The sequence below is a fragment of the Hippichthys cyanospilos genome, chromosome 11, assembly GCF_059441005.1.
Source record: "Hippichthys cyanospilos isolate Australia breed blue-spotted pipefish chromosome 11, RoL_Hcya_1.0, whole genome shotgun sequence".
NCBI classification, from domain to species: domain Eukaryota; kingdom Metazoa; phylum Chordata; class Actinopteri; order Syngnathiformes; family Syngnathidae; genus Hippichthys; species Hippichthys cyanospilos.
Genome location: NC_142379.1, coordinates 14,011,115 through 14,023,907, shown reverse-complemented (window position 1 = coordinate 14,023,907; position 12,793 = coordinate 14,011,115). Strand labels below are relative to the sequence as shown.

At 39.1% G+C, this 12,793-nt stretch overlaps 1 protein-coding gene across 2 annotated transcripts in view; it reads right to left on the bottom strand.

The window, feature by feature from the left end:
• Positions 1-12,793, bottom strand: part of sik3 (SIK family kinase 3) — a 34,418-nt gene that overhangs the window by 5,048 nt on the left and 16,577 nt on the right. Inside the window, exons 12-21 of one of the 2 annotated variants that reach the window (XM_088427498.1) lie at positions 12,007-12,163; positions 11,730-11,879; positions 11,577-11,650; positions 10,810-10,944; positions 7,890-8,028; positions 4,684-4,803; positions 4,362-4,420; positions 4,140-4,249; positions 890-1,056; positions 278-405 (exon numbers count right to left, since the gene is read on the bottom strand). In XM_088427498.1, coding sequence (XP_088283624.1) covers positions 278-405; positions 890-1,056; positions 4,140-4,249; positions 4,362-4,420; positions 4,684-4,803; positions 7,890-8,028; positions 10,810-10,944; positions 11,577-11,650; positions 11,730-11,879; positions 12,007-12,163 — 1,239 coding nt within the window. The remainder of the gene's footprint in view (positions 1-277; positions 406-889; positions 1,057-4,139; positions 4,250-4,361; positions 4,421-4,683; positions 4,804-7,889; positions 8,029-10,809; positions 10,945-11,576; positions 11,651-11,729; positions 11,880-12,006; positions 12,164-12,793) is intronic. The other variant, XM_088427500.1, reaches the window with a different exon arrangement.

Genomic DNA, 12,793 nt, shown 5'->3' with positions numbered 1-12,793 from the left:
GTCGTCGTTACCTGTGTGTGTTATCATATATATATATATATATATATATATATATATATATATATATATATATATATATATATATATAAACACATATAAACAAACTTTTATGCTAAGTGACATTATAGTATGATTAGGACGAAGCATGTCAAACAGAGGCCCTGTAAAATGAAATGAGAAGATTCAGGATCCTGAAGGTTATATGTCGTGATTTAGGACACCAAGCCTTTAGCATTGTAGGCTTTTGACAGTCACGGCATCGAAAGATTCATATCACCTGTGCGATTCGGCATTGTCTGCACTCAGCTGCTTCCCAAGAACTCTGTGTCCACAGGGTGTAGACAAAAAGCTACCCTGTCTCTGTGGCCCAATTCCTAATTCCACTTCCTGTACCTGAATGGTCACCTGAACAAATCAGACATTGGTTACTTTAGAATTTTCTGTAAAAAGGGAAATAACAATCATGTTCCAACGTCAAGGTCAAAACAAAAAATTGCTACCATAAAATGTGTCTACAGAGCACATAGACACAGTAAACTGTACACACTAAATTGGAAGCTACTGATACTGCATTACACATATTGTTTAATTCCAATTGTTTCCATCGAACAGAGAGAATACATGCCAGGAGTTTGCTTAAATAATGGATGTATTTGTATGTGCAATTGCTGTGGTTAGACTGAAGTGACAGGTGTTTGATGTTCTAAAATGGTCACAGCTTTCATTCAGAGTGTTGAGTGACGATTAGTTTTAAAATTTGATCAAAAAATCATGAACCCTCACAAAAACGTGAAGTTTTCTGGAACCTGGAAAAATCGATACATGGGGAAAGCTGCGGCTTATTGTCCAAACATTGCGAAAACATAACTATAGTATATCAAACACTCACTTGTTGCTGTTGAGATACACCTTGAGCCAATGGGACAGAAGGGTGTACTGGCGTTGACTGCTGATTGGCTGGTAGAGACACTCTTGGAAGCCCTGTGGGAGGGGGGCTGCCACTCTGGCCCTGGTACAGTGAAGGAGAACCATGCTGATATGGTACTGGTGATGGACCTAGTGAGGGGCAAGGACCAAATTACATAATAAAAATTAACACGGAAAAGAGATATGAAGAAAATGTTGAAAGCAAGCATTTTTTTCAGACCAGTTCTTAGGCTCCCTAAGTTTGCAAAAAATTAAAATGCAAACCAGGAGGGCATCTTTGACTCTCACGATCTATTTGATTCAAATTTTTGGGTCTACGGTTCAATTCAGAATCGATTTTTGACTGAAAATGATTTTGGATTCAAATGATTCTATTCAATTAAAAATGAGCTTCAAAATGATTTTCGATTAAAAACGATTCGATTAAATAAATGATGTTTGCTTCAATCCAAAATATGCAAAAAAATCATCATGCTACTTCAGCCTGCTTTGCAAGACAGAATAACAACAGAAGGTGTAAATGGACACCTTTCGATAGTCTTTTTATACATTTATTAGGTTTTTGGATAATGCTGAAAGAGTTAAAAGACAACCCGTAGAGTGCCAGGCGATTTTGAGAATTTTGACACATCTTTCAAGGATGACAGAATACGGTGTGCTATATGTATATAAACATTGGTGGTACCAGATGAAAGATTGGATTCAACTCTTTACCTCGAATAAGAAAGTAAAAGCCTAATTTATTTCGTTCTTTTATGGACACTGTTTGAAAATGGGTCACGCCAACCGATTATGAACAAAATAATGAGAAAATGCGCTTTTTATGAAAAGATTTGTTTTCTGCAGAACAGTGACTATTTTCGGTTTAGTGGCACCTCAAACATCTTAGCAGTCCTCCTTCCCTTTGATAAAACATGCAATGAAAATGTGTTTTGAAGGCAAAATAACAATTCATAGTATAGTTTATAGTTTACCATTATAAACAGCAAAATTCTCACATTTGACAACATTACCATGCATTTGTGCTTGCATGTGTTATTTAAACCTAATACTTGATTTTTGTGTGATAGTGACACATTCTCCTGGATGCAAGGGGACATTGCAAAATGCTTGTCTAATCTCATCTCAAGCTCATCTTGTCTTCGGTGCGCTTCAGAGAAATCCGTTTGTGTTTGGCTCGATATGCAGAAGCACTATGCTAATTGTTAGCGCCTTCATTCGCTGTTTGCTAGAAGTTTCTGGCATCGATCTCTGCTGATATCAATGGATTGGTGTCGGAATCCACTCATCTGAGCAATCAAACTGGGCACTGCTGAATTCCCCATCAGAAATTGTTGAATTCTTTTAAACCACAGCGGAAACAATGCCGTTGGATTTCAAAGTCCTCGACGCATGCATCGTCCACCACTTATTCAGAATCCAGTTCATCAGTCTGATCTCCATTTTTTGGCCTACAAGACAAACGTTGCTGGACTGCGAGCAAATTTAAGCTTGATTTCTGCTCTTCCATCTTGTTTGGTCTAGTTTTCTTGTGCCCCCCCTCCAACTGCATGGCTTTCCACTGCTATTTTTTTTTCCCCTTCAAGCAGGCCACGTCATTCAAACCAGCAACGCTGCCATCAAACAGTCACAGTTAGTCACTACAGTGCTCGATTGGCTTATAACTAAAAGGGGCACATTCAGTAGTCTTATGTCATCATATATATGTCATCAATTCATTCATGAAAAAAAACAATGTAGGTGACAGGCAACATGAGTATTTTACGTGACGAGAATTCTCGTCGGCGGCTATTTGTGAGAAACATGCCCTTTTCCACAGGATGGGCTGGTTGAAATTCCTCCATTGTTTGTGTGTGTCCTGCCTCGCAAGCTTGACTTTCCACAATAGGCTGCGTGGTGACATCATGACAGAGCGCCTCCAAAATTGTTACACGGAGGCCGACAGGAAGCGGATTTGTTTTGTGTTTTTTTATTTTATTTATTTATTTTTTTAATTGTAGTGGCGATTTTGGTAATTTGTAGTGCGACGGACAACATCATAGAGGGGGCATGGCAGCCACATGGTGAGAAGCAAGGCTTTCCAACGAGACATTTTACTTCCTGGTTAGAAATGTCAGTACCATAAAACTCTTATTTAGTAAGAAATTAAATTGCAAATGCGCCACATGTAATTTGTATGCATGCAAGTTTAACTGTGGAAAGTGTAAAAATATCATGATTTTGGTACTTTAAGTCATTTCCTCTTCCATTAAAAATGGACACACCATTGTGTCTAAATTGGCATTAATAGGATTTTGGGATGGTGTTGTTTTGATGTTTATAACAATTATGAAATGCCAATGATAAGTGGTAAGGCAAGCTGAATGTAGGAAAGACGTGTCACGCTATCCGGCATGTCATCATGCGCAGCTACGCTCACCTTCAAAATAAGAGCTTCCGAAGGCTATTGCATTGACGTCAATGTGTATATAGAAGGCTTCCTTTTGATGTTAGCCTTTGCATAGGCGGTCTGTTAAAGAGTATTTGTAGCTTCCATGACATGTCTAAATGATGGCCTGACACACCAAATTCTTACCCACGGTCAAAAAAAGATCCTCTAATTTTTTTCTTTTAAATTAAGCACTCACATTACTCAAAGATGTGTTTCACACCTAGCTTCCAGAATGCTCCTTGAGAAGTTTGCCCTCTTTTGCGATGTACATTCAGTAGTCTTGTCATACACAGTCTAGCCTTTCTGCGGCACCATAATAACCTAATTTTCACTGCTCACCAAGAATTATGACTGTCACTCCCAAGTAAAGAACCATAAATACAGATGTGAGTTTTGTCAGATGACAAGTAAGGGTTTTTAAAGGCAAATCTTTTTCGTATGTAGCCATTTACAATTTATCGCAAATTCGAGACATTTTATCTATTTTGCTTTTGTGATGTCACATTAGAGACTTCAAACAAGGCAGAAGGAACAAGTAAAGAGCCATGATTGTTAAAACCTTGTTCTCTTTTGTGATGACATGTGCCAGGTCACGAACAAGGTAAGAGAATGTCACAGCACAAAAACGTACGTTTGAACACCAAAAATAACAATCTATGATATTACTACATTATACGTCGATTTTTGAGCCTGGATAACAGCGAATTAGGTACTGTGTAAAGAGAAACCGCTGTTGAACGGCGAGTTTATGTGTACAATGTATGTTATTCTGAATACTAACCATGCCCTTGCATTATGCCTGCAGAGCCAGGCGGAGAACTCTGATTTGGCTGTCTGAAGAGGTGGTTGCTTGGATGTGTTGGCGGAGGACTAGATGGCTGGATACGCAACCTGACAGAGTGTTGGAGAAAATATAGATAAAACAATTATGTAACACTTATATTGAGAACTGCGCACCGCAGTTTCCAGTTGACTGTTAGCTGCACTTGTCTATATACTTTACCTCTGGAGCTGGTGGGTTAGGTGACTGGGATGACTCTCTCCATGGCCTAAAGACAGACCCTGTAGAAAATAACATTCGCAAAATTTGATTTTGATAATATATACCAATTTTGATTTAGCAAGGCAAGCCAAATCTGGTGTTGTAAGGCAGTAAAAGTTGTCCAGCATCCAATTGAGTGGACCAAAAAACAAAAAAATAAATAAGGCACCTTTATTTTTATTTTTTTTTGGTTGCAGAGGAATTCAGAAACGTGTGCCTTCATTACATGATGCTCTTATCTACAAAGACGTGACTTTGTTTAGGAATGTAACCCAGTGCATACTTGGATTTGCTGGTGGAGGATTTGTTGCTCTTGCTGGTAGAGGATATGCTGTTGTTGGGTGTGCTCGAGGAATCGCTCATCCTGCTGGGCCGCATACATTTTCTGGAGTTGTTCACACTCCTGTAATAGGAGGAGACAATTAGCAGAGGTAGGCAGTCTGTCAGTACTGACGGTTTTGCAGATGGACCGCCAAATGACGAAAACCATTTATAAATGATAGCCCAACGGAAAATTAAATTTCGTCATTTTAGTCTATCATAATATTGGTAACAGTTTATCACTCAATCCAGTCTTAGAATTTTTTGAGGAATGTATAAACTGTTTGCATGGAGGTATAAACAATTTTTATGCTGCTTTTTAGAGTCAAGGCTAACAAAAAGTGTAATGCAGTGTACACAAACTTGCTCAACTTGCTCATTGTACAGGCCTAAAGTAAAATGCAATGTTTAGAGTAAAGAATTAGGCGATTTTTGTGTTGTTTATTTTTAAATGATATGAACGATGAAACGGATGCTGGTGAAGGAGGTTATGACGGATGTTAAGAAAAACGACGGAAATGCCAGAAGTGATGATGGAAGTGCCGTTGATTATAGTTTGGGTAAATTTCCAAAATTCAAAGACCACTGATGACAGAAGGTTATCCATGTACTGACTGAAAATGAGGGGAGCAGCAAAAGACACAAAATTCCCACCTCAGACAATTAAAAATCATCGCATTTAGACAAAAGTATCAAGACAGAATTCAAGTGCTTCCTTGTAAATGAATAGGACAGAAAACAACCATAAAAAACATCCAGTTTGATAAAAAAAAAAAAAAAAGGAAAATTTAAGGTAACCAACAAAAACGACACCCTCTGTTTTGCTGGGTCTGTTTTTGCATTAATTACAGCATCATGGTACATAGGTGTCGAACTCCAGTCCTCGAGGGCCGGCATCCTGCATGTTTTCCGATTTTCTTTCCCCAACACACCTGATTCAAATGATTAGCTCATTAGCAAGCTCTGCAGGAGCTTCAAAATGATCCCAATCATTTGAATCAGGTGTTTTTGAGGGAAAAGGTTCGAAAAGATGTAGGATATCGGCCCTCGAGGCCCGGAGTTCGACACCTGTGCTTTAGATCGTCTGTATCTCAGGCTTTCTCTACGCTCACCTTCTTGACACCACCTTATAAATTTTGGAAAAAAATAATTAAAGATTGGCTATCAAGCCAGGTGTTATTAGTTTCAGCTTTATGAGCAGGTGCTAAATCCTACCGGAAAATAAAATTGTCTCAAATACTCATCAGCGGTGAGGAGTATGAATGAAGGGCTCTTAAATTTCCTGGTAACCAGCTGCATTGACTCTGGATTTTCACAATGGATTTTCACCACTAACTCGACCTTTGTGCTTCTCCGGGTTTCCTACAGATTCTGGGACATTATTTTCCCAATTAAATGCAATATTTATTTTAATCTGAAATGAGGACTTGAGACCAGAGGACTACTTTTTTTTCCCTCTTCAACCTAGTCTGGATGCTTCTAATGGTATATTGAGGTTCAGAAGTGGCTTGGCATGAAATACTACAGCTATAGCCTTTGTCATGCAGACATCTGAATATTGTTATTGTTAGTGCACTGACACCATCATCAGTCAACTTCTAATGATGCTCCTTCAGCTTTCTGAATGGCCATTGTTTGACCATCCTCTCAAGGCTAGAGTCATCCTCTTCCTCCTAACACTTATACATGCACTTTGATAAAGCATTCTGTGAACATCTAGCTCCTTTTGCAATTTATTTTTGAGACATTTTCTTTTTATAGAGGCTGTTAATTATGGTGGTTTTCTGCACAACAGTCAAGTCGCATGACTTGACTGTTGTGCTTCTGAAACCCACTTAAATTGACGGAGGATGAGGAATAATACCTTTGCAGGTACACTCCCCCTCTGTGAGACACAGGGCACCACAACTTAGTCATAATTTTCAAATTCTGTGAAATACTGGATTTTTTTGTCCTTCTTCCATAATCATCAAAAGCGTTGTGTGTGGTGCAAGTATTAAAATCAATTGACTTGGTTTTCTTATATGATCATTTATTTAAAAAAAATAAATAAATAAAAAATCTGAACCTAATTGCACCTCGAAACCACAATAGTGTGGCTATACCATTTGAATACACATTTGACCAAATTTTGCTATACACTGAAAATGCAATGGCCACATAATTTAGGCTTCAAAATAAAAGCTTTAGCGTAAAACTTGTAGGCCACTGAGTACCATAATTCCCCAAATTAGGATGCACCTGTGTATAGGATGCACCTTTGATTTGGGGGTCAAATCAAATGTTGTTATACTGTACACGGTAAAATCAAAAATGATGTTACCGTGTACAGTATAGGACACACAAAGAGTTTGGTGACAATATAAAAACTATAGCAAATCAGAATAAATCTCCTCTTTTGTAAATTATTCATTTATTATATTATTCTTTGTTTAAGATTTCCCACATTATAAGCAGTCGGTGAAATACTCAGTTATGCACCATCTGTGTTCCACCATGTTAATGATTATAAAGTTAGTAAAATGGAATACATTTCTGTGTTCTTTGGTTAGCACGTCGGCCTCACCGTTCAGGGACCCGAGTTCAAATCCACCTTGCTCGGGCCTTCCCGTGTGGAGTTTTCATGTTCTCTCTGAGCCCGTATAGGTTCTCTCCAAGCACTACCGATTCCTCTCATATTCCAAAAACACGGATGGCAGGTGTATTGGACATACTAAATTGTCCTTAGGTGTGATTGGGTACGTGAATGGTTGTTTGTCTCTGTGTGCCCTGCAATATGCTGGGAACCAGTTCAGGGGATGAATGTCATAACAACCTTAGCTAACAAGAGCTGCTGTTAGCTGCAACAGACACTGGCTGCTAACACACCAACTGACATCCACCCATTACAGTAATTGTAAGTAAGAATACGGCTGCAAAAAAATAAAATAAAAAAGCAAATCCATGCATCAAAACTCATCTGGCTGATGGATCAATCTTCCTCAAATGGCGCCAAAACACAAAACAAAAAACTAAACAAACAAAAAAAAAAATCTAAGTTACATTTATAGGACGCATTCATACTTTTGGCCTTCATTTTTTGGAAAACAAAAGTGTGTCTTATATTTGGGGAATTACGGTAATGTTAAAATGTCAACGCAACTAATCCCACCACAATAAAAGCAGTACCTGTTTGAGTTGCTTAATGAGGCTGTTCTCTAGATGTGTTTTGAAGGCTTGAATGGTGGCAGCACCGTCAGAGAACCTTCTGACAGGTGAGAAGCGTTCCATAGGAAGATGAAGTGTGTTACAGTCTTTATAGCTTGATCTGAGGAGTAGAACAAAGAGCACAAAAATCGTACAAGCACACAAAGGGAACACACAAACACAGAAACCAGCCACACAGGAAAAACATGACAAGAAAACATAAGACACAAACATTTTCAGCCATAGACAAGGACAAGGTACACAGACAGACAAATACAAATGATTAGGTAAAATTCCCAATACATCTAACCAGATTAGTATCAATGACATTTCGAAAGTTCATGATATACATTGTGACATTTAAGAACCTATGTACTTTTTTATCTTGAACTCATTTTACATGAAAAAATGCTTAAAATGGAGCCACGTGCTTCATTGGATTGATTCGTGCCCAAAACACACATACGGTAGAGATAGGAACCAATGGATGTATGTATTGCAAAAGGCAAATGATTTGAATCGCATTTTGTGCAAACAGGCATTTAAGTAGGACAACACACGTGCCAAATAAAACTAAAAGCCCTGATTCCTAACTCACTATAGCCATTATGTTGTGATTGTTCTGAATACTTCAAAGAAAGAAAAAAACACATCAAAGTGGCTGCTTCATTTCCCTCTCCAATGCGAGGAGAGAGCCCTGCTTGTGTGTGAGGCTGTTATTGTACAGAACTGTAACACATTACCATGAATTACCACAAATTAAGTTATGCTGGTCATCATGCTGTGCAATTCACAATAGTGATTGCGGCTACTAGATGCCTTCTGAATCATATGTGAGAGCTGCTTTGCTTATCACACAGCTTGAGACATCACTGGCTTAACACAGGGCCGGAGCTAGTCATTTTTCAGTCCACAATCAATGCCTGACCACTCTTATCGATACTTTTGTTGTATTGATCACCTCCTCTCACCCCTCAGTTATATTTTGTAACTTAGGCTACTTTTTCCTCTTATTTAAAATACCGGTAAGTAATATTTATCTGAAAGTTTAACTAAGCCTATTAATTACTTGAGCTAGATAAGTCTTTAAATTTTGAACTGAAGATTATTATCTAATGTGATCATTTAAGTCATAAACATTTTTCCTGTGGATGATGCTTAACTCATTAAAAATGTAATAGTTCAGCACTTCTACTTTTCCTGCCCAAGTTATCATTTTAGGGCATTTCACATTCAAAACTTCTACTACTACTACTACATATTCATCATATTTCTAGTAAGCTAGCCTGAGCTCATAAACGCACAGCCATGAATCAACTGTATTATTATGTTACATGCTGAATTGCAAGATGGTCATTTGAAGTTCCACAAAGGCCGTTAAAAGTGTTAATATTTAATTACTTGTGTGTTTGATACAAGAAATGACGGTTCCGTTTCCTACACAAACCTTGAACAAAACTAGGACTAATCAGGTTTAACTTTACTCACTTGAATCAAATGCTTTTTGCAATGTTTCAATTTAGTAGTTTTAGACCAGTGTCTCAGGGACCAATGATCGAGCACTGAGAAAGTGAAAATAAAAGGTCTTCATTTTTTTGTGAAATATAAGCTTTTGAAGGAAATCCTTTAAAAATACCGACAGTTGAAGATCAACATCGTGATTCGTTAACAGGAAAAAAAAAAAAGATTGGGATTATGAATGAACAGCGACCCTGGTGAGGATACGTGGATAAAGAAAATGGATGGATGAATCAAATGAGAATTTACCAACAGGACTCTCCAACTATTTCAGATAGGATTTAATTTCATGTCAGTTTGAGTTTACTTGTCATTCACCATGAAATGTATGTTCTCAAATGATGCATACATACATACATACACGCACGTTCTGATATTGACACCAAGTTAGTCCGATGACCTGGGACACTTGTTGAGGGGAATAATCCAAAACCAACAACCTTTGAAAGGTATCCCAGATGACAATCACCTGGAGGGATTAGCATCTTCTGATGAAGGACACTCAGTGGGAACACGACATCCATCAATACAGCCAATTATCCCAGGAGGTTTCCCATATTTATACAACTACGTTTTGCAAGTGATCTGATCCACTAATGACGTTCGTCTTAAAAGTATGTTCCAAACCCCCGATAGCCCATCTATGTGAAACAAGCTGAGGGCTTCCATTAGTTTGGTGCAATTTGTATTTGCGCACCTCCCAGGTCCACAATAAAATTCACAAGCATTGACCGGTCTGTGATGATAAAAAGGTTGGAGACCCCTGATCTGATCGACTGAGTCTGGGAACTTTATTTAATTCTTTAGTTCACATACTACATTTGTGCATTGTTTTGCAGTTGAATTTCCCACACCATACAAATGTGCTATTTCCACTTTATGCATTATTTTGCAGTCCATTTTCCACACCATACAAATGCTCTGCCTCTTGTTAGGCATGGCACAACTTTTGCAATACAATTAGCGCTTACTAGACCGAGGGTCTTATTAAAAAATGAACAAATGATGAAATTTGATGTTGATGAAATAGTAACCTGACATTGGATTAATTTTTTTAAGGGACACTTTTTTAGTTCACCAAATACATGGTGCTAAATTCTATACACTGTCTTTTTAAGTACTGATTCTGACTGAAAACTGATGGAGTGTCATGAAGCAGGCACATCATTACTGGTTTGACTCAAAACAGCTTCTTGATGTCCACAAACCAGGCCCAGATACAATCTACAACAGATTTCAGCCGGGAATGAACTTCACTTATGCTGGAGCAATATCAACACCATTAAAAAAAAATCCTTTTGAGACAAAAGGTGCGGAGGTACAGAGATACAGAGTCTAAGTCAGTTTGTGCATAAGAAAGCACAGCGTGGGTGCATCCCCTCACCGGGTGTGTGTGTCAGGGGCCCATCCCACCCTCTGGCGGGGGCCCTGTGACCGCTGGGGTTCTGCCAAGGGATCGCCATGCGATGTGCTCATGAGAGCGTGCGTCGTGTGCCGCTTGCAGCGGTTCGCCAGGTACCTGGGCCGCAGGGAGGGAGGAGGTTGGGGGTGAGGGTGGGAGACAGGAAGCAGTGCTGGTCAACTCACTGCCCTTGATTGCTCCTACGGACAGGGGGAAGGCCCACCCATTCCACCACTGTCAAAGGGGGGTATCTATCATCTTGTCAAAATTAAACCACAAAATGACGTAAGAGTTTATGAGCACAGCATATGATGAATTTTAACAGGCTTTGCAAGCTTAAGAGTTAGCAAAGCTGGATGAGAAAGAGTGGAAAAGAGTGTAATTTTGCATATATTGACACAAGAATCAGATTAAGTGGTGATTTAAGTGTTTGGCTGGAATTGTAGCCAGAAAGAAAGGCACTTGCACAATGGTAAAGGGAGCAGAGGCAAAGGTGAGCGCCACAGCAGAGTGGCCAGCACCCGTGGGGAAAAAGCAAAGCAGCCTAGATGCACACACTCCCAGCAACCCGGGCCACCAGCGAAAGCTGCTGCAAAGATGACTAGTTAAGAGCCTTTACCTTGACCAAGTTTCCCGCACTAACAATCAGGCACCAACTATCACGGTAACGTGGGACTCACACTATCCAGTTCTAACTTCACCTCTCTGTACAACATTATCTCACAACCCAACACCATCGCTTCAATTACCTTTGTACCGCTTCTTGATCTGGCTCTCCGTCAGATCCCTCTTCATCCACCGGAGCAACAGCAGGAATAGGGTGCTATGAGAGGGGATGAGTTTGCAGGTCAACAATAATGTCCATTAACTAGCTCATCATTGTCAATCATCTGACTACTCACTGGACTGGTCACAAGAGGTGATGGCCCCCGGGGCCTTTTCAGGAGTTGAGCATGTAGTTGAATATTGGCACCACCATCGGAAGCTCTTCGGCCCAGGGGCCCCATGCCATTGAGTAACTGCAGAGTGGGTGGTTGCAGCAACGATTGCTCCTGAAATGTAAATATGCACAGACACATCAATAAAACAGAATTGATCTTGGGTCAAAAATGTGACTTTTCTTATCCTTGAAAGTTATCTGATGACTTAAGGGGACATCCAAGACATAAATTACTGCACCTTGTACTCCAACTGCTGTGTCGGCTGTAGGCTCTGTGTCGGCATGAGAGTGTGCATTTGTCCCATCGTAGGAGTAAGTGGAGGAAAAGGGACCTGGGCCACTGCTCCCCGGGGGAAACCAGGTGGCAGTTTCTGTAGGTCTTCTTGCATCTCAGTCCTATAGTAAACATTATTTAAAAAAAATAAACTTTTTTGATCAATGTAATTACGGCAAAGCAGAATCTGTTTGGGTGGCTTTGTAGAAATCATAAATTGGCCTAAAATATATAATAATACATGGATTCAGTAAAAATGGATAAACAGGTTAAAATAAGATACATTGGTTAAAATAATGTTACCTACAGTATGCATATGCACTATACAACCCAGAAATGTTTTCTAGAAAACTTTTGCAAATCTTGGGGAAAAAATTCAAAAAAAGGCTTGAAGGCTTTGTGCTATCTGACTGCTATTTTGAAACATTTGTATTGTTCCAACCATTTAGTGTAAGGATCCTTTTCAGGGTGAAGAAAAATTATCCTAACGTATAATGCTGTCAAGACTGTACCTTGCTTCACTAGACATATGATGTTGTTTTGGTGATGATTATTTTGTGTTTGTTCCAAACACACATTCTGTAATTACGGGCAAAAAGTTAAATCTTGTTCAAAACAGACTTCCCAAAGTGTTTGGGAAACTTTGTTACAGCCTAGCTAGCAGGTCCTTTACGTGTAGAAAACTATCGAAAGACGTTTAACTATGTTAACATGCAAAACAATCTTATTACAAGAACTGCATGGAGGCGACT